At 37.6% G+C, this 26,704-nt stretch overlaps 2 protein-coding genes and 1 pseudogene across 2 annotated transcripts in view; 1 reads left to right on the forward strand and 2 right to left on the reverse strand.

Annotated features, from left to right (window-relative positions):
- Positions 1-876: 876 nt before the first annotated feature.
- On the reverse strand, positions 877-12,412 carry LOC142341629 (uncharacterized). Its single transcript, XM_075392730.1, has one exon. It carries the CDS (start codon positions 12,325-12,327, stop codon positions 1,168-1,170), a length of 11,160 nt encoding a protein of 3,719 aa, XP_075248845.1. The 5' UTR covers positions 12,328-12,412; the 3' UTR covers positions 877-1,167.
- A 362-nt stretch (positions 12,413-12,774) lies between these two features.
- LOC142341630 (alpha-ketoglutarate-dependent dioxygenase alkB homolog 4-like) overlaps positions 12,775-26,704 on the reverse strand; it is a 37,666-nt gene continuing 23,736 nt past the window's right edge. Inside the window, exon 4 of the mRNA XM_075392732.1 lies at positions 12,775-13,078. Within this exon, the coding sequence (XP_075248847.1) occupies positions 12,869-13,078 (210 nt within the window). The 3' untranslated portion in view covers positions 12,775-12,868. The remainder of the gene's footprint in view (positions 13,079-26,704) is intronic.
- LOC142340637 (uncharacterized) lies at positions 14,996-26,531 on the forward strand (annotated as a pseudogene).

Consider the following 26,704-nt stretch of genomic DNA (forward strand, 5'->3'; position numbering starts at 1 on the left):
AAGGCCTTCGCCCTTCACCAGTTTATCCCGTTTTTCAAGACAAAAGTTACAAATAATTAAGTCAGACACGAAACTCAATACGAAAAAAATAACCCACTAACGTTAGAAGAATTACTCTTGAACGACTAGGGGAGCTCGACTCTCTAAGTTAATGCTTACGGTGGAATTTTCATTTGACTTTTAGTAGTGAACTGCCGCCACTTCACCGCTTACACTTGTGAATGAGAGATAAAATTAGATAGCACAAAAAGAAAAAGCTAAAGGCAAAGAATTCATTCGAAAAATCACAACGATCAAGAGATAATTTTGTAGTAAAAAAGACCAACGCGTGTGCAATAATTGCATCAAACTTCGTTCGAGATTAATTAAACACATAAAAAACCCAATTTAATTGCAACGAAAGTTTCAAAGTAATCAATTTATTATGAACAAAATTTGAGGAAATGAAGCAACGCGAAACATTGCGCTTCACTTTTAAGCTATGGTTTATAAGTTCAATCCATGTTCATGGTTTTTTTATTAGAAATGGAATTGCCCTTCATAATATTGAATTTTTTCTCATATTTCGCGAATTGCATACTAGAAACTCTGAGGGCTCAAAGATTAACTGCTCAGGAGTTTATTGATCTCGGATTTTAAGAGCATCCCATTTCTATACATGACAAATCAAAAATTTGCGTCAGACGAAAAACTTGTACAACGAAGCTCATCAAACAGCATGACAAAAAATTCTATCTTTGTTCGAGAGCAATTAACAAAGGTGATAATGCGCATCGGGTCGCAGAAACATTTAAACATTAAGTAAACTGCTAGATTGCTTCCAGTATAAGAACCAAAAAAACTTAATCAGAAGCACTTATTAAGCGCGACAAAACATGAAAGAAAAATAATTTATTGAATGAGCATATAATTTGTAAACAAGCAACAATAGACATTACTTTCCGGAAAAAGCACGGCAGTATCAATAAATTCACTAACTAATATTTATTTCCTCTTCTATCTACGGCTCAAAAATAATAGTTAAATTGAAAAAATATAACATTTTGACAAACAATCAAGGCGCAACAAAGGCAACACCGCTTTTTGCCAAAGCTTGATTATACGTTAGATGAATTCAACTCGTGATAGAGGTAGCGCAAGAAAGAGTCTAAGCACGAAATAAGAGTTTTACGTAATAGTTGTTAATTTCTGTACGTTACGAGAGTTAGACGATCCAGGTAAGTTTTTTGGCTCCACTGCCATTGGGTAGAAAGCTTTTACATCTCCGTTTAGCTCTTTTGGCCCCATCGCAATCAACCAACCGTCTTCATACGATACATATAGAATTTGAGCGTCGTTTCTATATGCCAGAGCTATAACTGGGCCATGAGCTTCTGCAATGTTCATCTCTCGACATTGTTGGATCAACCACGAGTCTAAAGTTACCAAGTTACCCGATGAGAGTCCGGCTACAATTAGATTGATTGAAATTCCCTCCGGTGCGTTTGAATATGTTAAGGAGGTCACTTTAGATCCGTTTGGTGATTCCCATTTTCCAATGATGTCTCCGTTAATGGTGTAGGCAGCCACTATGCTGGCGTTCTCTTGTGTCTCATAAACCAACGCTATGTCTCCGAGAGTTTCACTGATGGTAACATTTTTCACTGGTCCTGATACTTGGATTTCCCTCACGTATCTGTTACGATTAGAGTCCCAAATAGCTGCTCTGCAGTCCTCGGAGCCACTTACAAATATGCTATAGGCTCTACAGCTTGCTAACACGTTAACTCGTTTGTGGTGACAAGGAAGCCTGCAGTACGGCACAATTTTGACTTCCGACTCAAATTTCAACTCCAAATTATCAATTTTGATGGAAGCGCACCAAATGAGTCCTGATTCACAGCCTGCAAACAGAGTGTACGCATCAGCTGATACACACATACACGTCACAGGATCTTCAAATGGCTCATGCATCAATCGTTTCCACACTTTACTGTTATTGAATTCGAATCGAATGAATCTGTCGGGAAAACCAAACTTGAGCACTCCGCGCCACGTAACTGAGTGACTGTTTTCTGAGCTTTCGTTCTCTTCGTGAATGCCCAAGTCTTTCTCTCGCCTGTGCAGCAGAACGCTGTTAATTGGAATACCCACGGTCTTATAGCCTTCCATGGTGCCGATGCTGAAGATGGGAGGTCTGTAATGGTTGCTCCAGCATTCAGTTGGCTCTCGCAACGCTGGAGATCCGCAGTAGTTGCCCCATTTGAGACCAAAAACACTTGGCAAAGGCGATGAGGGTTTCTTTGGGTTCAATTTCTCCAAATTGTCATCACTTATTGTGACCATACCTAAAGCACCTCCAAACACAAAGTCCATCAACTTGAAATCCAGAATTTGGGCCCCTGGGTTTCTTCCCCTGCTTGAATGTGCATTTTTGAAAATCTGTTTTGGTGTTTGGCCGTAAGTTCGAATCATTCGTTCGACCGCTTCTCGACTTTGTGGATCTGAGATCTGATCAAGGTTGAACCCATAGTACAAACAGGGTCTGTAAACGTTATGCGCTTCTATGGCTGCTTTCCCAGTCTGTTTACATCCGAAAATCAAATCAATCCACTTCTGCAGATGTTTGCTCACAAAAGCGCTTTCCAATGCCTGCCTGTGCACTAAAATGAATAGTCGTGGATCATCTAAACACCACGGAGGAAGCTTCACGTTATGTACAATCTGTTTATCTTGGCGCTCTCCGAAATCAAAGTTAGTTTTGTTCAACAAAAATTCAGGCAGGTAGAAAAATTCGGGAATGAGTTCTTTCACATCTGTCATTGAGGTATGGGCAGCCAGCTTCCAAGTGCTGCTTATGTCGAAAAAAGTTCGATCTGGAATGTCAAAGCTATCCCCTTGGTAGTGGAGGAACATCCTTGCAAATGGCAGCAGCCGTACTAGATAATGCAATACAATGCCTGAGTTGCTGTAGAGCGAGCTGTAATGGTACGGTCCAAAATCAGTCGGCCCAGAGAACTCATTGTTCATCATTTCTTTGTACTTCTTTTCATACATCTCTTCTTTCTCTGGTTTCTGTACAGACACTGGTTTGGATAGGTCTCGATAGACACTTGGGTTCTGTAAGTTGAGTTCTGAAGAATCATAATCACAGAGAACAAAAGGGAAAACGGGATACTGCATCAAGTCATTACTGCTTCGACCAGCATACTTATTCACAGCTGTCAAGTATGCAAAGTTGGTCATGTGGTCCGATGTCCATGCTTTCATTGATTCTTCTAGAACTTTGCCCTTGACAAGATTCGGTAAGTTCTGCTCTAGCAACTGCTGGTGGAACAGATTACGCGTTTTCGGGTCATCGAAAGACAACATGCAACTGAGTCCAGTGGTGAAGAAAATTTCAGTTGCGCAATCTTTCAAAGAGTAGAGACGCTCGTGTACTTCGCGTATACTTGTATATGGCCACTTAAAGTCTTCGGAGCTATTCGATCCAATAAGAGCCGAGTTAAAATTGGACGAGGAAAGAGCTGTTGAGTTGTCAGGCCAGAAGAATAAGTTGGCACGACTTATCAAAACATCGCCCCATATCTCACAATAGGGCAAAATTCGGCTGCAACGATGGATTGCCAAGATACCAAGGTTGGCCTCTTGCTCCAAATCCACCTCCTCTTTCCTTTTTGCAGTTGAAAATGAGGAAAGAGAAAATACAGCAGCTCTTTGTTGCCTCCTGCTGAAAATGTAGTCCAGATAGCCAGTTCGTTCGTTCAAAATAGAACTACAAGACAGTGGTCCATCTGTTATAGTATGAGTCAAATCTTCGCGTGGTGGACTTCTATCCGATGATCTTAGATGACGTCGATGCACATTCAACATACAGCTCTCAAGACGTCGCTTAGTCCTCAGAGGTCCCTCTGTTTGATCAAGTTGCCAGAACTGAGCGCCCTTAGAGGCTTCAAACCAGACCGCACCAGGATGGGTAACTTCATTCACACCAAAAGCTAATAGCCCAATATTTTCTAAATTTTCATTCTTAAGTTTCAGAAAGTGCGTTTGGGTTTCCAGCCATTCTTTTGAGAGAGCTTCCACCGCAATAGCGGCCCGAATGATATCATCTTGCAGGTCATCGTAGATAGGATCCCAGCGATGTTTTGTTTCAGACACTTGTGCAATCCACAGTGCTCGCTTCTGTGGCCAGTAACTGGGACTCATCGAATGTTGCGTATCACGAGTTTCGTCATACGTCATAGAAGTTGCATAATCGGCTGAGCGATCAATACTGAAAGTCCTTTGGAGGGAGCCATTAATTTGCATGCTACTTTGTGGGAACATCAATAGCTTCTGCTGCGCAACTTGGGATGGAGTTTGTGGAATCGAAAGTTCAAGCCTTCGAATAACTTTCCTGTGGCTGTTTGAAATGTCTCGACATTGGTTGCAGACTAAATCTAGCCTGTGTTTGGTGGCATTGTTTAAAATGAGGTCTTCTCCTTCTTTGCTGGATGAGAGACAGCCATAGACGGCTTTCACAATAGCTTCAAAGAAATGGTCCGTGTAGAACAACAGAGGCAGAGTCTGAATCGGTCCACAATAGTCTGGACTGACAAGAATATGTGTAATCTGCTCTACACATTTCACCATGTGTGGTCTCAAATCTTTCAGCAACCGAACCCATTTTGAGGAAGTCGTGGCAGACAGGTACGTATTTAGAAGTTCTCGTAACTTCTTGATGAAAAACTCAACGAAATCATGATACTTGAAGCACCAATCTGCTTTATGCTGCTCCGCTGATAATTTGGCAGGCAACGAAAATATCGTTAAATTCTTCATTGTTACCAGAATAAATTTCAATTTGGTAACAACGCTTTTGATTTTAGACTGGCTCAGTAGTTTGTTGATATCATTAGCTTGCATGAATAAGGTATTACTTCTCGGTTCTTCTTTAAAGTCGATGAAGAGATCACTCGCAGAAATTGATAGTGAAGTTTTCGGGCTTCGGAACAAATAGCTTGACGAAGACACTGAAACTTGACTTCCAGAGCTTTTTCGATGCTTGTGAGAGAGCAAGTCTTCGGATGATAATTTCAAACTTGTTCGGCTGTCTGATAAACTGGTTATACTTTCTGTATCGGAGCTCTGATCCCGTGAGGCCATTTTCTGCAACAGATTTGGCTTCGATGACTTCGAGGTTTTAAATGACAACATTTTGGATAATCCTTTCTCTGATTTCTCTGGGCTTGGGGGGCTGAAGAATGTTTTGAAGAGGGACAGTCTTTGCAGGGCGACTTTTAAAACGTACGCAAACATTTGGAATATGAGGATGTTCATTTGATCGTTGAGATAATCATCAGCTTGTCTTTTAGCAACTCTGTTCCATACTAAACAAATGGAATCGATCAAGTGCCTCAGCAAATTGAACATGGGGCGCTCCTTTGATTCATCAGGGCTCAAAACTGTAAATTCTGCTATTGTTCCAAGGAACTCAGTTATATTTTTAATGAGCAACTGCTGTATTAAGGGGGCAGTATGTCTTTGAAAAATCTCCACGGATGCATTAAGAACTGCCGGTATCACTCCGAATTTAAGCATCACATCGCGTGACTTTTTGCAGAAAATGAAGACTGAGGTGAAAAGAGAGATCAGCGAGTTTGCCATGTCACAATGCCACTGGCTGTTTGCGTATGAGTTGGCACAATTCAAGTACAATGTTAGCAGTATCGGAAACGACTCAAGGTGGAATGTCGATTGGATCTGTTTCGATATCCAGTTTTTGACCATTTTGGGTTCGACGTCCGGGAAGTTAAGAAAATTGACTGCTTCCTGAGATGCAAAAAACAGAGCTAAGGCGCTGTGTATTAAATCTTCCGAGACTTGTCTTGATATGTAAAGTTGACTCGAAATGATATGAAAAAGTTTTTCGCGCAAGAAATCATCTCTCTTCCCGGGTTCTGTCACTTCATACACCTTTCTGATCAAATTTAACAACGCCGTGGATATTCTGTGATCATTGTTATTGAACAAAACTGCCCAGTACTTTGGCGCTTTCACAAGATGTCGGTTGGCCAGATCTGAGAAATCGAGAGACAAGCACAAAGGTGTGTACAGTCTCTGAATCAGCTTCAGCATAGTCTCCGATATCACACAACTTCTCGAGCTTCCTTCTCCTGCAAATTTAAACGTCGCTTCCGTTCCTCCTGTTTCATTCCCAGAGTCGAACACGATTGTATTATTTCCATTCGGATCCCGTAAACTTGAATCACCTAATCGCACCTCGATACCATTGACGTCATACTCAGAAATCGAACGTGTGACGTCATCGAGGAACTGTGTCATCACATCCGACTTTCCCTCTCTTGACTTGTCCAGGTCTATCGGAGACTGTATAACTACTGTAGGGCTCATTTTGTTGTCATTCAGAAACAGGGGACTCTCTTCGTTAAAATTAAAAATGTCTCCTCTCGCAAATCTTTCACTTAACTCGGTCAGAGAACTTTCCATGTCAGATAGAATACTTTGGGTCCGATCCAGGAAGTTGAAAGCCGACTCTGCGTGATGGACGAACAAGTTCGAGCCAGGGTGCAATTGGCAAATTAGTTTCTGGATTTCCTCGACCTGACCTCTCTCGACCACTTGACCAGTATCCAATAGAAGCAAGCTAACCAGAAACTCAACCAAACAATCGACCATTTCAACCATCTCAAAATTTGAGCTCCAATTCCAAATTAGCGTGATGCAATGTTCAAGGATGTTACAGTCATTCAGCAGGCGTCGGTTATGTGAGCTCAAAGCAGAATTCTGCTGCTTTATACACTTTTCAATTTGAGCAACGTAGAACTTGAGGACTTCTGTTCTCTCTACAGTCCATAATGACTTGTGTTTAAACAGCATCAGGACCATCTCCACGTTTCTGATTATATACTCCACTTTTTGAGAAGACTTCGAACCCTGTAAGGTATCAAATTGAATCGCACTTTCAACAAAACAGGAGACCAGTTTCTCCGAAAAGATACATTTTGGACTGGCTAAAATTGGCTCGAGGGCATTCAACACGTTTTCATCGCTCCGCAAGTTGCAGAGTGAAAGAGCTCTGCTTGCGAAAAATTTCAAAACAATCGACAAGGTTCGACGTTGTTCAGACTCAGCTACTGTCGCATCTTTCGCCAAAGTTGAGTCCTCGACAATTTTGGCGAAAAAGTAAATAAGAGAGTAAGGTCCACCGAGGGTTTCAATGGCCTTTTCGAACGTCAGTTTGTTCTGAATCGTTACATGCGCTGGAAACGGGTACGATGATGGCGTTCTCAATGAAAACTCTTTTGGGTTTGGCTGCTCGTCGTAGACTGTTATGAACCCAGATTTTGGGTCTACTTCAAGTATCAGTTTGTCCATCAAATCTTTGAATTCTTCCTCAATTGTCGTCGAGAGATTTGAGAAGTTATTTCTGTAATATCTGGTTGACACTCTCGTTAACATTTTTTCTGGCTGCAATTTGAGTTGGCCCCTGTTAGACAATTCTCCTTTAGGGCCACCTAACCACATATACATTGCGCACTTTTTCCAGTAACTGGGAGAGTGGTTGTAAATTTGCAACTTGTCAACATGCAGAGTGTATTTGAACTTCAACCAATCCTTGAATGACCCTTTTGTATCAGCTTTTGAGCCAGTAGAGATTTTAGGTTGGACGGATGTCTGTTGCTCTGTGTTGTTAGTTTTCTGCACTTGAGACGGCATCTGTTGTGCGCCAAAACTGACCACAAGGTCCGGACTATCTGACAGACTATATTTCTCAGAAGGCGGGGGTTCGCATTTAGCCGTGAGCATTCCATTGAATGCAAAATGAACTACTTTCAATTTATCAACAGTGAAAAACACATGCAGCCATTCGTTTGCTTTCCATTCAAATTCAGGAGCAAGTTCCACTTTTCCCTCCGTTTGTACCTCTTGGCATCTTTTGTCTTTTGGCAACACGTTCAGCTGAATTTTGGACACAAAATAAATCAGAAACCACTTTACACCATTCACTGTTTCATCCTCTCTCTTCAAGAAAAACGACACTTTGCTTCTGATGGTGCTGAAGGTGAAAATGTGAACGTTCACCTCAGTTTTAATATCAAAACAATGCAATCGATCATCTTCTTCATCTACTACTGGCACAAATTTGATCCAGAACGCACAACTGAATCCAAGATTTAAATCTCTCGCTGGGCTTTCTCTCAACTCTTTTCTCTGGTTCACAACTATCTCAAACATTCTGGACTTTTCGCTTTCGAACAGCATGCAAACATTCGGTTCACTCGCAAAGCCATTCGAGACCTGTTCAAAGTAGCTGAGCACTTTTGATTTTGGAGCACTTTTATCAAGTAAAAGGCGGAAAAACAGGGAGAGGTCATTGGGTAAGACGTAATCTTTGGACAGAACTTCAGAAAAGTTTAGCAGAGGTTCCAAAACTCTGTGAACTAAGTCAGGATTAACAAAAAGCGGCTTCGCTAAAGCAGAAATGCTCATATCACATTTTTCGTAAATAAACACTTGTGACGAAAGTAAGTCTGTAGGCTTTAAAGTTCGAAATGTAGCTGATAACTTGTCGAGATAAAACTTTAACACAGAGGGCGACTTTACTGAGAAAACGACCCGTAGGAATGTCGGCAGAACTTCCGGATTAAAAATGTATTCCTGATTTGCAATATGTTCGCACGGGTCGCATGTGAAAATGTGCACAGCTGACCCCGAGCCTGTCTTTTTCTTCCATCTTGGGTCACTTTGAGACTCTCCGCCGGATGTATCTGCGAATGACGAAGACCACCAGTTATCTTCAGAGACTTCCGGATTTTTCACTTCATCCCGATCATAATTTCCAAAGAGTTCATGTCTCTTTTCACAGTTAGCCACGGGGAAGGTATATCGCCACAAAATGCGCACTATTTCGAACGCCAATTTAGAAGAACTTGAGTTTATCGACTGAATGAAAGCCGGTGTCAACTGGTCAATTGACGAATTCTCAAACTTTCTCCGATTAGAGATGACACAGCAACATATAACATTGAGACATTCAGTCAGCAATTGGAATGCAGATGAGGTTAACTTGGCTTCCGGATCGCAACTAGAATCAATTTTAGGCAATGCAAAAAGTAGAACAGCCACATTTGACAAAATGACATCTATCACTTTTTCTGGGGGAATTTCTTGAGATCCGCACGCTTCTATCTGTTCACTTTCTAAAGCCAAGAATTCGTGGAAAAGTTTGAAACAGTTGGACAACACTTCAAAGTAGCTGGCTATTCCCTCTTCTTCGAAAAGCAATTCAAGGTCAACAAATTTGTTGGTAGCTTTCACGACACCTTCCAGAGAAACGTTGACAATGGTTCGCTTCCTTAGCGTACTTTCTCGCTTCAAGCCCTGGCTGGATTTTATGAACTGGGTTTCTGGAGTTTTGATAAGCTCATAGTCATCGCAGATATCCGCACCCTCTGAGCACTCTGATTCGTTCCTTGTAATTGGTAAATACCGATCCGGGTCTATGTCGTCTATATCTTCAAGAACTTTCTCAGCTGACGTCTTAGCTCGCTCGTGTTTCTCTTGAGCCCTGAGCTTTTCAACCAGTTTCCTCAAGTCCTTCGAAAAGCAGAGGTAGCCGACATTGAATTGTTCGCAAAAGTGAGATAAAGGTTTCAGGACATTCGAAACGAACTCGGTCTGTCCTTTTCCCGATAATGTATGCGAGTGAATGCAAGTTTGTATCAGCTGAGCTGCAAAAAGCGCAGGTTTAAAACAATTATGAGTACAGAACATCAACATTACAACACTTTTCGATTCCAAAGATTTGAGAAGCATTTCTGCTACGCTTTCCGACATTTGGAGAATTCTGTGTGATTTCTCTTTCAGTTTTTGTAGAACGTTCAGGTCAATTGTAAGAGTGCTTCTGTTTTTCTCCTTCAATGCTTCTACCAACTTAGTGTCTAACTGTAGTGAAAAGAGACTGTGGTTGCCCAATATTTCAATGACGGCTTTCTCCGATCTATTCAAATCGGGAACATCAGTGCTCTTGAAATAGTTAAGTGCTAATTGTGTGAATTTTAGTAAGTAATGGAACAGATCTAATGGCAGTTCCCTCGCAGCCTTATTAATTTGAAATGGCATTTTACCTTTATCCATATCTTCAGACCATATGCTCTTTTTCATTTTGCCAGGCAAATAAAGTTTCGACTTTGATAACGTTAAATGACTACTTTTTGTTAAGTCAAAACTTTGCGACACCTGGTCTGTTTGTGTGATAACTTTCTTAAAAATGTCATATCTTGTCAATTTCTCTTTGAGGAACCGCAAGGCTGGCACATGTATAACACTACACAATGCAAACAGATTCTCAGTAGTGAAATCGAACTGTTCAAGGGACCTTAACACGTAAGTCTGTAAGCACTGTCGTGGAACTTTTTCGTTTGTTTTCTGAAGGATTCGTTTGTAGAATTTGAACTTGGTATCTGCTCTGTTCTCCGGATGGCACGTTATTTTTGTCATGAATGCTATCACTGTCTCCAGACTTCTGTTATCCTCATCATAGGCACTTTCATCCCTTTCACTTTGCTCTATTCCTTTTCGTTTCACAATCACATATTTGGACAGTCTTTTCAAAAATTCTTCAAGGAAACCAAGGTTAGACTCAAGTTGCTGACAGGAGCAGAGTTTAATCTTCATTAGAGTTGCAACTACGTCAAAATGAGTTCCCGATTCGAGAAAAACTGGAAGGCAACTTACAACTAAGTCAAGCACCACTTTGAAAGGACAAGACGTCGAATGATCGTTATTGACGTTTTCTGATCCCAGACATTTGATGACGCAAACAATTTTATCAACATAATCTCTGTTTGACAAATCTATTCGCTTCAGAAGCACCATTTGTTTAATCGTACTGCTATTAGTTATTAAGGGAGCTGAGCTGCGTTTCGTCATGTGTTTTAACAGGTCTCGATTCTTGTCCCACAGGAACCCAAATAGTGTCAAACTTCGCCAAGAGCAACCAAAAAGTCGGTCAATCACAAACTGCTCCTCGACGTTTCCAAGACTTAATTGGTGCGCTCGCGTGACAGCAGACACAACCTCTGTGAAAGTAGCCTCCACTTCGGCAATGAGAGAACCCTCGGACTTTGAGTGGACACGACGGAATCTGTGGTCATTTCCAAAAACGTAAGAGAAAATGGCAAGGTTAAGCACCATAAAAGAGCACAGAAAATCGATACTAAATAATGGATTAAATCTACTTAAAGAGAAGTTAATGTTTGATTTTGAGGAGCAATTAATACGGACTGTTTTTGAGCACCATTTCAACACAGCTCTCCATAGAGGGCGAACTATTGACGTGTGACTAACGAACTCATGGAATAATAGCCTGGTCACCACCATTAGAACAGCTGATATCACATCTCGCGAGTCACGCATTTCAGATTCTTGTAAAAGATTCGCCAGCTTTTGATCAATAGTTTCAACAATTTGTATTCTCCTAGGAACTTTTACTTCAGAGCTGATTAAACTTGAACAGCTACCAGTTCGACTGGATTCGTCTATTCCGTTTGACAGCACTGATGTCGATCTATATTTGGGCAAATCAACAGAATAGGAACTCAACTTCCGTCCGTCGAATTCGTCAAATGCAACTGAAGTTCTACTTGAGACATGTTCTGACTTTGCAACTGATGCTTTCTTCTGTCTAGGAAGAGGCAGTGTAGCAAAATTGTAGGAACTTTCTTTGGCATTTCGGATGGTTTTTGACCTGTCTCTCTTTCGAATACCAGAGACCTTTCGTTGTCGCCTTAGGTTCCCTTTTCTTGGAGCATCAGACCCTTCAGTTGTTCTAGTGCTGATCTCGTCGTCAGTGGAAAACTCGGCTTCAATTTTTTTATTACGTGCCCTCACTCCATCTTCAAGTTTTGACAACTTGCGCTTTTTACATTTCTTGGGCTCCTCACTTCTTATAATGAGGTAATCAAGCACAAAACTGATCAACTGCGAATCAAACAGGTTGACTGGAAGCCTTTCCCAAAAACTGTCCACAGAACTGTCCTCATTCTGTAAGGCTTCAGCTTGACTGATCAGAACTTGACTAAGAAGTTCTGATACGATTTCAAGCAAGACCTCCACAAGCTCAGACGTAATTGACACATTTTGGCCGAAATATAAGCATTCTGATATCTGTGATAAAAACTTTTTCCCATCTCCGTGAACAAAAAAATCAACAACGACATTCAATTCGTCCGCTTCAGGTTCTTTTTCGCATCTTTCCTCCTGTTGTGATTGGTCACATTTAGCACTCAGCTCGGACAACTTCGTGAGAAATTCCTTGGATGTCTGCGACAATTGGCTCATTTGAATAGAGAACTTGAGCGGGCACTGGTAAAATGATCATTTGAAACTGAAAATTACACCAGTGTAATTTACTTAAGAAACTATCAGAATAAGCGAAATGAACGGGTAGTCAAAACATTTAAACTTATTTTGCCAATCGAGTTTGAGGTATAAAGTTGGTTGCGAACAGCTATTTTACCATTTCCGCTAACGATAAGCTCTCAACTTGCACCAAATTTGATTTGCCTATCAATGCAAGTTTTCACCATGTTGCAAACTAGCTTCGATATGACATCAAATCAACATCCGATTACAGTATTAGTATGGTATAGAAGAACAGACTGCACATGCAAACTAAACAAATAAAATTGAGCAAAAACAAAAATAGATTACTTGTCGCACCTGTTTATCTACACAGTGCCCCAGGAACTAATCAACGGCAAGTTTTCAAACTAAAGGCTAATAGAGTTATTTCGAAATCTCAATTACACTAAAAGCGCTACTTGAGGGGAATAGGTTCCAATTAATTCTAGCAAAATAAAATTAGGTTATTGCGGTTTAGTCACGATGAAGTTTGAACGGCGCCAAAATTGGATGCAATTTCAGTCACCTTCCGACCAACTTCTGTACTTTTCATTTCCTTGGTTAATTCTCGATAAGTAATAGCAACTCTTCTATCAATGATATGATTCGGGTAAATTCCGTGCAGCCACTCATTTCTAGCCTCGCTTGACAAAACCACAACTGAGTATCTCGGTTGGCCGATTAGAACCTAGAACACAAAGAATTTAGAATCCTTGCATTGATCCCCAGTGCTTTTGAGTTATGGACACTTTGGAACTCAATCGAAATAAGCTCTAGATATAGGCATAGCTACATCTCACGACTACGATGTAGCGGGCGTTCCAATTGCAATGTAGTAGACGTGACCTTAAAACCTTACAATATTTCAGGAGCTAAGTTGAATTTAGGTTTCAAGCAAGCAATGCAATATCCAATTTGGCACCAGATTTAGCTACGGGGTTCGAAATAATACGAGAACTACTTTTGCGTTTACCAATTAAATATTGTTCCGGGCAATGTTGATCACGCAAAATGGGGTATACTTCAAGCATATCTTTTTCCTGCAATTTATTATGAATCAATCGAACTGCTTTCAGGGGCCAAGACTTCAACAACACGCTTGAAGCATAGCATTGGTTCAAACACAAAGCAGAACAACGAAAACCCTTTCTAGTGACCTGACAATAGATTGAAAACAGATAGAAAATTAATAGGACCATTCCGCTTTGGACAATTCCCCCCTTTGGTACCTAGAAGAGAACCCCACCCCCTTCTGTGCTATAATTTATCACAACATTACTTGGCCTACAGTTTTAGATAGCCGAATATCAATTTAAGCGCAATTGCTGACCACTGCAAGGCCTTGCCTCTCATGCGCTGTGAAATGTATTCCGGAAATCGCGGATCGGTTATCGCGGCGCGCCCATCGACCCATCAATAGAAAAATCTTTTCATTTTGCATTCCAATTCGGCTAATTAACGTATCATGGCATATTTTAATCTATTCAATTTGAAGTATGCGCAAAAACATTTTTGAGCAAAAAACGCAGGTCGATATAACAATTCACATAAATTCTAAATTTCGAATGTCTGCAAACTCGATTTTTTGCAAACAGACCTCGGTGAGTTTTGAGGATTGGCCACAACACGCAACTTGAATGATTTCATTTTCGATCCATTTTGGTCCAAAATTTTGCTTTGATCTGTTTTCCTTTCTATCTATTGTCCTAGCACCGCGCTTTCTTTTGCAACAGAAACAAAAATTGTTTCAGAAATATGGAGTCACGCATCACGAGCATGCACGCGTGATTTATTTTCCAGTGGTTAAGACATCAAAAATTTGAAACAAAAAGAAAAGTGTATCCCACTTTGAACTGTGATTAGGTATTGTCATATCTCTTCAACTATAGACGATTTAAGTCCTTATGCTGAATTTTTTTGCAGGCTGCAATATTGTTTATCGAGAACTTTTCAGAGTTTAGGAATACTCTGCTATTCAAATCTTTCAGTTAGTGTACAGTATTCCTAAGTGATAAAATTTCTCGATAAACAAAATTGCAGGCTGCAAAAATTTTGATAAGAAACGTCGCTCACCGGACCTCAATCGTCAAAAGGTGAAGGGATATAAGAACATTTTAATTGACCTTTAACAAAACAATTCCAAAGATACGAATGTATCTCACAAAGAGCTTACGAAACAGCAATGGATCTATATTAACAACAGAATTAAATAAATTGATGCAAATATACTAATTGTTTACTTTTTGAATATTTTCTTGCAACTGTAATTAACCTTTGTGGTTATATACTTCATTTATTTCAGAAAATTTTGCTACAAACAAACTGGGCCAAAGCTAAATAGTTATACAATCATGTGCTTACGATACACCATAGACTCTAGAAGATACATTCGTAAGCTCCCATCTTACTGTTTAACGGAAACTTTTCATGCTGAAAAATGAAAAAGTGTTCAGTTGCTCCATAAAAATGTATGGATCTTTTTTGAATGAATGCCTTGTGGCAACATGTTCCACCGAAGAACAATTTTGCATTCATACCAAAGATCGTTTTGCCATTTTGTCTGAATTTGAACAATTTACTTCTAGTTTTGTTTGAATGAAAAAAAATGCCGTGAGTTTTATCAGAATTGTCTAAAACTATATCGTATTTTATCCGTGACATCTTGGTTATAAAAAGTTTCAAGCAACTTTGCCTCTATGCGACCATCTTGTCTCATCGTCCTTGTTCGCAGAAAACACCTGTTCTAAAATAATAATTGTTGATTTAGAAAAAACATCGAGGAAATTATAAGCACTTGAAAACATAGCCGGCAGATTGCCGGAATAGCTCCGAAAGAATAGACTTGCGTGCCATATAATAGATATAGAAACCGATACAGATTTAAGTTGAAAAAGGAATCGACGCCGCTCAAAAAGCTGTAAAAAAAATTCAGCGATAAATTAATAAAGCTTGCAAAAATTCATTGCGCTGAAGCCCTTTCATTAGGGACCTTTATTGCACATATGAGTTCAAACTGTTTTGCGCCCATATTACACATATGGGCGCAAAACAGTTCGAAGGAGCGTTCGAACCCCAGACCTTCGTTGTAATATAACTAGCAGGCCAGCAAAAGCATCACAAGAAAATCATTTAAAAGAAAAGATACTAGGTTAAAAAATCGGATTTTTATTGCACCTCATGGGGCTGGAACCTATGCTCCTCGTTCAAAAGCAATAGGTATTACGTTTCATCACCAATGTGTTTTGTTTGAGTATATTACCCTATGTGCAAACAATTTTTTGTTCAACCACGTTTTCTGCCTTACCATTTTGCATATTTAAGGAGCGCTAAGACTTGTACAGATAACGATATTCTACATGGTCACATAGTGTAACTCATGTTCCACGTTAGGCTGCATGTATAAGGAGCGTTTGCAACATGCGATGAACCGGAGCTTAAACATACGAAAGAGAAAAGAGAAGAAAGAAACGAAAGAGAAAAGACAAAGGAAAGAGAGAAAACGAACGCAGAAAAAAAGAACAGGAAAGAGATAAACAAAAGAGAGAAAAGGAGCGAAAAAAGAAAAAAACAGAACAGAAGAGAAAGACAGAGAAACGAAACACAAAAAAAGACAAAAAGAAAGTGGGAAAAGAGAAAAACAAACGAAAAAAAAACCAAGACAGAAAAGAAAGAGAAAAGAAAGAGCGAAAAGAAAGAGAGAAAAGAAATCGAGAAACGAAAGACAGAAATGAAAGAGAAGAAAAGCAAAAAAAGAGAAAAGCAAAAGAGAAAATAGAGAAAAGCGAGAGAAAAGGAGAGAGGACAGACAAAAATAAATGCACAAAATGAACAGAAAAAAGAAATAGAAAAACAAAAAAGAGAAAAGACAGAGAAAAGCAAAAAAAAGAAAGAAGAGAAAAGCAAAGAAAAGAAGAGAGAAGATAGAGTAGAAAGAGAAGAAAGGAGAGAAAAGACACAGGAAAAAAATAGAAAAGAAACGATACAGAAAAAAGAGAAAGAAACGAAAGAAAGAAAAGGAAGGCAGAAGAAAAAGACGAAAAAAGAAAAATAGAAAAGAAACAACAGAAAAAAGAAAAGCAGAAAAGAAGAACAGAAAAAAAGAGAGAAGAGAGCCGAAAAAGGCAAAGAGAAAAGCAAGACAGAAAACAGGGATAAAAGAGAGGCAAAAAAAGAAACACAAGAGAAAGGAAAAACAGAAGGGAAACAGAGAACAAAAACCTAAACAAAAAAAACGAAGGAGAGGAACCAAAGAGAGGAACAAAAGAGAAAAGAATGAGAAAGAAAGGCAAAAAAGACCAGAAGATAAAAAGAGAAAAGAATGAGAAAAAGAGGAGAAAGGCAGAAAAAAGAATAGAAAAAAGAGAAAAGAAACGAAAGAGAAAAGTAAGGAAGAGAAAAGAGCAGAAAAGAGGGAAAAAGAGAAGACAGAAACAAAAGGCACAAAAAGAGAAAAGCGAAGTAAGAGAAAAGCAAGAGAGAGAAGAGAGACAGAAACGAAAGAGAAAAGTAAGAGATAAAATGAAGGAACCAAAAGAGAAAAGGAAGCGAAAGGGAGGAGAAAAACGAAAGAGAAAAGAGACTGAAAAGAAAGACCGAAAGGAAAGAAAAAAAAAGGAGAGAAAAGGAAACAAATAAGACAGAAAAGAAAAAGCAGACAAAAGAAAAAGAAAATACAAAACGGAGAAATGAAAGCGAAATCAATTCAGAAAAGAAAAAAAAAGAGAAAAGCAGGAAAGAAACGAAAGAAAAGAAAAAGAAAGACAGAAAAGAAGGAGATAGAGAAAAGGAAACAATAGAAAAAAGAAAGGCTTCAAAGAACAAAAAAAGAAGGACGGAACCGAAGGACAGAAAAAGAGTGAAAAGCAAGACAGAAAAGAAAGAGAGAAAACCAAAAAGAAGGGCTGACAAGAAGGAAAAAAGCAAGGAGATAAAAGAAAAAACAATCGATAGAAAATAACAAAAAACTAAAAAAAGAGGGACGAAAGAGAAGAATGGGGGAGAAAGGTAAAAAAACAAAAAGAACAGAAGAACAGAGAAAAGAAGGTGAAAAAAGAAGAAAGTAAAAAAACAAAAGAGAAGAAAGGCAGCAAAAGAACAAAGGCAGAAAAGCAAAAGCCAAAAGAACACAAAAAAAGAGAAAAGAGCAAAGAAATACAGAAACGAAAGACAAGAGAGATAAAACCAAGAGAGAGAAAGAGAAAAGAAAGACAGTAAAGAAAGAGAAAGGAGCGAGAGAGAGGAGAGAGAAAAGACAGAAAAAAAACAGAAAAGAGATCACAGAAACCGAAAAAATACAAAGAAGATAAGGAGAGAAAAAAAAAGAGAAAAGCCAGATACAAATGGAGAGAAAAAAGACAATAAAGAGAAAAAGAAACAATACAGAGAAAAGAGACAGAAACAAAAGATAGAGCAAGAAGAGAAAAGCAAAAAAGTTGAAAAGCAGAAGAAAAGTAGAAAAGAAAAAACAGAAATTGGAGCAAGAAAAAAGACCAGAGACAGAAAAGAAAGAAAAGCAAGATAGAACGAGAGGAAAGAGAAAAGCATGAGTGCAAGGCAGAGAGAAAAGACAGAAAAAAAACAGAAAAAGAAACGATACAGAGAAAAGAGACAGAAGAGAAAGATAGAGAAGAGAAAAGAAAGAAAAGGCAGAAGAAACTCAGAACAGAAAGAGAAAAGCAAGAGAAAGAAAAAACGGAAAGGAAATCGAAAAGAACGAAAAACTGAAAAAAAACGAAATAGAAGAACAAAAGAGAGAAGGATAAGAAAGAAAGGCGAAAGAAATAGAAAGAAAATAGAAAAAGAAAAAAAAACGAAGAAACAAAAGAAAGAAGAAAGGCAAAAAGAAAGAGAAAAGAAGGCAAAAAGTAGAACAGAAAAGAGAAAAGAAAAAGAAAAAAGAATAGAAGAGAAAAAGAAAGAGATCAAGAGAAAGACAGAAAGGAAAGAGAAAAGAAAGCGAAAACAAAGAAAGAAGCGAAAGAGAAGAGAGACAGAAAAGAAAGAGAAAGGAAAGCGAGAGGAGAGGAAAAAAACAAAAAAGAGAGAAGACAGAAACTAAAAAGTACAAAGAAGGTAGAGAAAACAAAGCAAGAAAAGCAAATAAGAAAAGGAGAAAATGAAGAGAAAAGCAGGATACAAATGGAGAGAAAAAAGACAGAAAAGAAAGAGAAAGAAACAATACAGAGAAAAGAAACGAAAGATAGAGAAAGAAGAGAAATGCAAGAAAACAAAAAGCAGAAGAATGGCAGAAAAAGGAGAAAAACAGAAATGAGAGCGAAAAAAAACAAGAGATAAAAGAAAGGCAGAAAAAGAGAAAAAACAGAGCAGAAAATAGACGAAAGACGGAAAAGAAAGACAAAAGCAAGAGAGAAAAGAAAGAAACGGAAAAAGGAAAGGCAAAGGAAAGAAAGAGAGAGAAAAAAAGAAAGAGAAAGAGATGAACGAAAGAGAGAAAAGAAAGAAGAGAACAGACAGAAGCAGAAAGGAAAAAAGCGAATAGAAAGTGAAAAGAAAGAAATAGAAGGGAGAAAAGAGACAGAAACGAAATACAGAAATGAAAGAGAGAAGCGAAAGAGAAGCGAGAAAAATGAGAAAGAGCGAGAAACCGAAGAGAGAAGAACAAAAGACGGCGAAAGGAATCAGAAAGGCAGAAAAAAGAAGAGAAAAGAAAGCGATAAAAGAAAGGCGGAAGAGAAAAAGACAAAACAAAGACAAAAGACAGACAGACAGGAAATATTGAAAAGAGAGAAGCAAGACAGAAAAGCAAGAGATAAACGAAAGAGAGAAAAGATAGAAGAGAAAAGACAGACAGAAAACTGGAAATGAAGAATAGGAGAAAAGAAAGAAAAAGAAGGGAGAAAAGAAAGACAACAGAAAAAAAGCAACAAAGAAAAGAAGGAAAAAAAGAAACGAGAAACTAAAGAGTAGCTAAACAAGAACGAAAGAAAAACTAATGAGAGAAAGAAACCCAGAAAAAACGAACAGAAGAGAAAATAAAGAAAGAAATATAGAAGAAAAAGACAAAAAACAGAAGAAAGAAAAGAAATACGGAAAAGAAAAATAAACTAAAGAGAAAGGGGGAGAGAAAAGATCGAAAGAGAAAAGAGATACAGAAAAAAGAAAAACGAAAAGAGAGAAAATATAATTAGAAAAATGAAAAAAAGAAACGCGAAAGAGAACAGAAAGAGAAAAGCAGAAAAAAGGAGAGAAAATTGAAAAAAAGACAGACACGAAAGACAGAAAAGAAAGAAACAATAGAAAAAAGAAAAAAGACAGATAAAAGAGAGAGGGAAAACAGAAACGAATGAAAGAAAGAACAAACAAATGAAAAGACAGAAAAAAGAGAAAATAAAGAGAAAGAAAAAAACGTTAGAGAAAAAGCAGGAAAGAACAGAAAAAACACAAGACAGAAAAGAAAGAGAAAAGAAAAAGAGAAAAGAAAGAGAAAAGAAAATAAAGGCAGAAAAGAAGGACAGAAAAATAGAAGAAAGAGAAAAAAGAAAGACAAACGAAAGACAGGAAAGGCAGAGAGGAAAACGGAAAAGAAAGAAAAGCAAGACAAAAAAGAAAGAAGAGAACAGACAGACAGAAAACAGAAAAAAAGCGAATAGAAAAAGAAAAGAAACAAAAGGGAGAAAAGAAAGACAGAAACGAAAGACAGAAAGTACTGCGAGAAAAGAAAGTAGAAAGGGAAAAAACGAAAACGAAAAGAAAGACAAAAAAGACAGAAAAGGAATACAAAAAAAAGAAGGAAAGAAAGGCCGAAGAAAGGAGGGGATAAAGAGCGAAAGAATAAATACAGAGAGAAAAAGAAAAACGAAAGAGGAAAGCAAGAGAAAAAAGAAAGACACAAAAAAGCAACGGAGATAAGCACGACAGAAAAGAAAGAGAAAAGCAAAAAGAAAAACAAAGGAAAAAAGATGCGAGAAACTAAAGAGAAGCGTAAGAGGAACAAAGAGAACAAAGAATAACAAAAAGAGAGACAGAGACAAAAGAAAGAGATAAAAAGACTGAACAAGAGAGAAAAGACAAACGAAAGAAAGAAAAGACAAATAAAAAGACAGAAAAGAAAAAAGAGAAGAACGAAGGAAAAGAAAGGCAGAACAGAAGAAAAGAAAAAAAGAGGAAGAAAGACAAGCCAAAGACAGAAAACACAGACAGGAAAAAAAAAGTGAGAGGAAAGCAAGAGAGAAAAGCAAGAGATGAACGAAAGAGAGAAAAGAAAGAAGAGAACAGACAGAAGCAGAAAGGAAAAAAGCGAATAGAAAGTGAAAAGAAAGAAATAGAAGGGAGAAAAGAGACAGAAACGAAATCATAAAAGAAAGCGAGAAAAGAAAGACGGAAGAGAAAAAACAAAAGAAAGAGAAAAGAAAGACAAAAAAGACAGACAAGGAATACAAAAAAAAGAAGGAAAGAAAGGCCAAAGAAAGGAGGGGAGAAAGAGCGAAAGAGGAAATACAGAGAGAAAAAGAAAAACGAAAGAGAAAAGCAAGAGAAAAAAGAAAGACACAAAAAAGCAACAGAGATAAGCACGACAGAAAAGAAAGAGAAAAGCAAAAAGAAAAACAGAAAGCAAAAAAGATGCGAGAAACTAAAGAGAAGCGGAAGAGGAACAAAGAATAAGAAAAAGAAAGACAGAGACAAAAGAAAGAGATAAAAAGACTGCACAAGAGAGAAAAGACAAACGAAAAAAAAACACAAAAAGACAGAACAGAGAGAAAAGGCAGAGAGAAAAGACAGAAAAGAAACAGAAAAAGAAACGATACAGAGAAAAGAGACAGAAGAGAAAGATAGAGAAAAAGAGAAAAGAAAGAAAAGGCAGAAGAAACTCAGAACAGAAAGAGAAAAGCAAGAGAAAGAAAAAACGGAAAGGAAATCGAAAAGAACGAAAAACTGAAAAAAAAACGAAATAGAAGAACAAAAGAGAGAAGGATAAGAAAGAAAGGCGAAAGAAATAGAAAGAAAATAGAAAAAGAAAAAAAAACGAAGAAACAAAAGAAAGAAGAAAGGCAAAAAGAAAGAGAAAAGAAGGCAAAAAGTAGAACAGAAAAGAGAAAAGAAAAAGAAAAAAGAATAGAAGAGAAAAAGAAAGAGATCAAGAGAAAGACAGAAAGGAAAGAGAAAAGAAAGCGAAAACAAAGAAAGAAGCGAAAGAGAAGAGAGACAGAAAAGAAAGAGAAAGGAAAGCGAGAGGAGAGGAAAAAAACAAAAAAGAGAGAAGACAGAAACTAAAAAGTACAAAGAAGGTAGAGAAAACAAAGCAAGAAAAGCAAATAAGAAAAGGAGAAAATGAAGAGAAAAGCAGGATACAAATGGAGAGAAAAAAGACAGAAAAGAAAGAGAAAGAAACAATACAGAGAAAAGAAACGAAAGATAGAGAAAGAAGAGAAATGCAAGAAAACAAAAAGCAGAAGAATGGCAGAAAAAGAAAAACAGAAATGAGAGCGAGAAAAAACAAGAGATAAAAGAAAGGCAGAAAAAGAGAAAAAACAGAGCAGAAAATAGACGAAAGACGGAAAAGAAAGACAAAAGCAAGAGAGAAAAGAAAGAAACGGAAAAAGGAAAGGCAAAGGAAAGAAAGAGAGAGAAGAAAAGAAAGAGAAAGAGATGAACGAAAGAGAGAAAAGAAAGAAGAGAACAGACAGAAGCAGAAAGGAAAAAAGCGAATAGAAAGTGAAAAGAAAGAAATAGAAGGGAGAAAAGAGACAGAAACGAAATCATAAAAGAAAGCGAGAAAAGAAAGACGGAAGAGAAAAAAACAAAAGAAAGAGAAAAGAAAGACAAAAAAGACAGACAAGGAATACAAAAAAAGAAGGAAAGAAAGGCCAAAGAAAGGAGGGGAGAAAGAGCGAAAGAGGAAATACAGAGAGAAAAAGAAAAACGAAAGAGAAAAGCAAGAGAAAAAAGAAAGACACAAAAAAGCAACAGAGATAAGCACGACAGAAAAGAAAGAGAAAAGCAAAAAGAAAAACAGAAAGCAAAAAAGATGCGAGAAACTAAAGAGAAGCGGAAGAGGAACAAAGAATAAGAAAAAGAAAGACAGAGACAAAAGAAAGAGATAAAAAGACTGCACAAGAGAGAAAAGACAAACGAAAAAAAAACACAAAAAGACAGAACAGAAAAAGAAAGAGAAGAACGAAGGAAAAGAAAGGCAGAAAAGAAGAACACAAAAAAAGAGGAAGAAAGACAAGCCAAAGACAGAAAACACAGACAGGAAATACAAAAAAGTGAGAGGAAAGCAAAAGAGAAAAGCAAGAGATGAACGAAAGAGAAAAGAAAGAAGAGAACAGACAGACAGAAACAAAAAGGAAAAAAGCGAATAGAAAGTGAAAAGAAAGAAACAGAAGGGAGAAAAGAGACAGAAACGAAAGTCAGAAAAGAAAGCGAGAAAAGAAAGACGGAAGAGAAAAGACAAAAGAAAGAGGAAAGATAAAAAAGACGGACAGGAAAAACAGAAAAGAAGAGAAGCAAGAGATAATCGAAAGAAGAGAGTAGACAGAGATGAAAACAAAAAACAAATAGAAAGAGAAGAAGGAAACAGAAGGGATAAAAAGACAGAAAAGAAACGGAAAAGCAAGAGAGAAAAGAAAGACAGAAAAAAACAAAGGAACAACAGAAAAGGAGAAAAGCGACAGAGAAGAAAAACAAAGGGAAAAAAGATACGAGAAACTAAAGAGAAGCGGAAGAGAAACTAAAGAGAAGAGATTCAGAGTAAGAGAGACAGATAAAAAACAGAAAAGAAAGAGAAAAGACAGAAAAGGAAAGCAGAAAAGAAAGAAAAGCCAAAGAGAGGGGAAAAAGAAAGAGCGAAAGAAGAAGCACAAAGAAAAACGAAAGAGAAAAGCAAAAGAAAGCCAGAAAAAAGCACGACAGAAAAAAGAGAGAAAAGCGAAAAAGAAAAACGCGAGCAACTAAAGAGAAGCGAAAGAGGAACAAAGAGAAAAAAGAATGAGAAAAAGGAAAACAGAAAAGAAACAGTCAAAAGGAAGAAAAAGAAGACTGAAAAAGAGTGAAAAGACAGAGAAACGAAAGAGAGGAAAGACAAATAAAAAGACAGAAAAGAAAAAGAGAGCGAGAGAAACGAAGGGAAAAGAAAGGCAGAAAAGAAGAACAAAAAAGAGGAAGAAAAAAGAAAGACAAGCCAAAGACAGAAAACACTGACAGGAAATACGAAAAAGTGAGAGGAAAGCAAGAGAGAAAAGCAAGAGATGAACGAAAGAGAGAACAGACAGACAGAAGCAAAAAGGGAAAAAGCGAATAGAAAGTGAAAAGAAAGAAACAGAAGGGAGAAAAGAGACAGAAACGAAAGTCAGAAAAGAAAGCGAGAAAAGAAAGACGGAAGAGGAAAAACAAAAGAAAGAGAAAAGAAAGATAAAAAAGACGGACAGGAAAAACAGAAAAGAAGAAAAGCAAGAGAGAAAAGCAAGAGATAATCGAAAGAAGAGAGTAGACAGAGAGATGAAAACAAAAAACAAATAGAAAGAGAAGAAGGAAACAGAAGGGAGAAAAAGAGAAAAGAGATTCAGAGTAAGAGAGACAGATAAAAAACAGAAAAGAAAGAGAAAAGACAGAAAAGGAAAGCAGAAAAGAAAGAAAGAAAAGCCAAAGAGAGGGGGAAAAGAAAGAGCGAAAGAAGAAGCACAGAAAGAAAAAGAAAAACGAAAGCGAAAAGCAAGAGAAGAAAGCCAGAAAAAAGCACGACAGAAAAAAAAGAGAAAAGCGAAAAAGAAAAACGCGAACAACTAAAGAGAAGCGAAAGAGGAACAAAGAGAAAAAAGAATGAGAAAAAGGAAAACAGAAAAGAAACAGTCAAAAGGAAGAGAAAGAAGACTGAAAAAGAGTGAAAAGACAGAAAAACGAAAGAGAGGAAAGACAAATAAAAAGACAGAAAAGAAGAAGAGAGAGCGAGAGAAACGAAGGGAAAAGAAAGGCAGAAAAGAAGAATAAAAAAGAGGAAGAAAAAAAAAAGACAAGCCAAAGACAGAAAACACAGACAGGAAATACGAAAAAGTGAGAGGAAAGCAAGAGAGAAAAGCAAGAGATGAACGAAAGAGAGAACAGACAGACAGAAGCAAAAAGGGAAAAAGCGAATAGAAAGTGAAAAGAAAGAAACAGAAGGGAGAAAAGAGACAGAAACGAAAGTCAGAAAAGAAAGCGAGAAAAGAAAGACGGAAGAGGAAAAACAAAAGAAAGAGAAAAGAAAGATAAAAAAGACGGACAGGAAAAACAGAAAAGAAGAAAAGCAAGAGAGAAAAGCAAGAGATAATCGAAAGAAGAGAGTAGACAGAGAGATGAAAACAAAAAACAAATAGAAAGAGAAGAAGGAAACAGAAGGGAGAAAAAGAGAAAAGAGATTCAGAGTAAGAGAGACAGATAAAAAACAGAAAAGAAAGAGAAAAGACAGAAAAGGAAAGCAGAAAAGAAAGAAAGAAAAGCCAAAGAGAGTGGGAAAAGAAAGAGCGAAAGAAGAAGCACAGAAAGAAAAAGAAAAACGAAAGAGAAAAGCAAGAGAAGAAAGCCAGAAAAAAGCACGACAGAAAAAAAAGAGAAAAGCAAAAAGAAAAACGCGAGCAACTAAAGAGAAGCGAAAGAGGAACAAAGAGAAAAAAGAATGAGAAAAAGGAAAACAGAAAAGAAACCGTCAAAAGGAAGAGAAAGAAGACTGAAAAAGAGTGAAAAGACAGAGAAACGAAAGAGAGAAAAGAGAAAGACAAATGAAAAGACAGAAAAGACAGACCGGAAATTCAGAAAAGAGAAAAACAAGAGAAAAGAAAGAGATAAACGAAAGAAGAGAACAGACAGGCAGAAGAAAACAGAAAAAAAGCTAATAGAAAGAGAAAAGAAACGGAAGGGAGAAAAGACAGAAACGAAAGACAGAAAAGAAAGCAAGAAAAGAAAGATGGAAGAGAAACAACACAAAAGAAAGAAAAGAAAGACACAAAAGACAGACAGGAAACACAGAAAAGAGAATGAAAAGCCAGAGATAATTGAAAGAGAGAAAAGAAAGAAGAGAATAGACAGACAGACGAGAACAACAAAAAAAAATCGAATAGAAAGAGAAAAGAAAAAGAGTGAAAAACACAGAAAGGAAAAACAAAAAAAAGAGAAAAGAAAGACAGGAAAAAAAGCAACAGAGAAACGAACGACTGAAAGGAAAGAGAAAAGCAAAAGAGCAGAACGGAAACAGAAAACAAAGAGAGAAATGGAGAAAAAAAGATAGAAAAGACAGAAAAGGAGCACAGGAAAGAAAGGAAAACGAAAGAGAGGGGAAAACAGCGAAAGAGGAAATACAGAAAGAAAAAGAAAAAAGAGAGAAAAGATACAGAAAAAAAAACAGAAAGAGAAAAGAAATCGCAACAATCTTTGTTGAGAATTGAAAAACGCTACACAAAATCTTGACCGTGTTGCACTTCTATCTAGGTAATTCAAATTTCTTTATCATTTTTTATCATTTAAATGGACAATTTTTCATCTTCGATTTCATTTCGGACTTTAACTTAAAGAATCTTTATTCTATCAATATCTGTGATGCATCGCAAATGTCATTCAAGGACTGTTTTCGGGTGAAAATTTTTCGGCGATAGAAAAAATTTGTATAAGTAGGTTTTCAGTCAATGACCTATTTTTGCATCCCCAGTTTTTCGGTCGTTGACCTTTTTGGCACAGGCAGCTTTTCGGACATTGGCAGCTTCTCGGACAATGACCTAATTTTGCATCCACGGCTAATCAGTCATTGACCTTTACGGCATAGGTAGCCTTTCGGTCAAAGACTATTCTGGCAATCGCAAGCATGCATGCAAAACGATGTGGCGCATGGTGTTCAGTGGCTCTCTATCGACGTTGAATTAATAGATGCTTAACAGCAAGGGATTTAGCCTAGTGGTTTCCCAACGTTTTTATACCCTGATCGAACTCAAGACCCCGGTTCGAATCCACCTCGCAGCGCTAGAAACGCTAGGCTGCATGTTTAAGGGACGCTAAAACATGTGAAGATTAGGAGCTTAAACATGGTGACATAGCATTCGAGTTAGAATTAATATATAGATAGATAGATAGATAGATGAAGCCATTCGACTCTCAGCGCCTTGTAGTTGTTCACCTTACAATCGCGCTTGTTTTAGCCAGACTTAACTTCTGAATAAGAGTAATTTTAGTCACGCAAAAATCAAGTCAAACGTGAAAAAAGTCACCCGAGAAGTGAAATCGAAAGATTCTTCTAGAACAAAACGATCAGGTAAAAATTTTGCATAAAAAGACACACATTTGTACATCGTTCATTGTACATTTGTTTCAAACATCGTTCGAGAGCAATAAA

Source organism: Convolutriloba macropyga, chromosome 6 (genome assembly GCF_964194025.1).
Source record: "Convolutriloba macropyga chromosome 6, txConMacr16.3, whole genome shotgun sequence".
NCBI lineage: Eukaryota > Metazoa > Xenacoelomorpha > Acoela > Convolutidae > Convolutriloba > Convolutriloba macropyga.

Coding starts and splice junctions, on each gene's coding strand:
- LOC142341629 (XM_075392730.1), bottom strand. CDS start 12,327: ATGAGCCAATTGTCGCAGACATCCAAGGAATTTCTCACGAAGTTGTCC.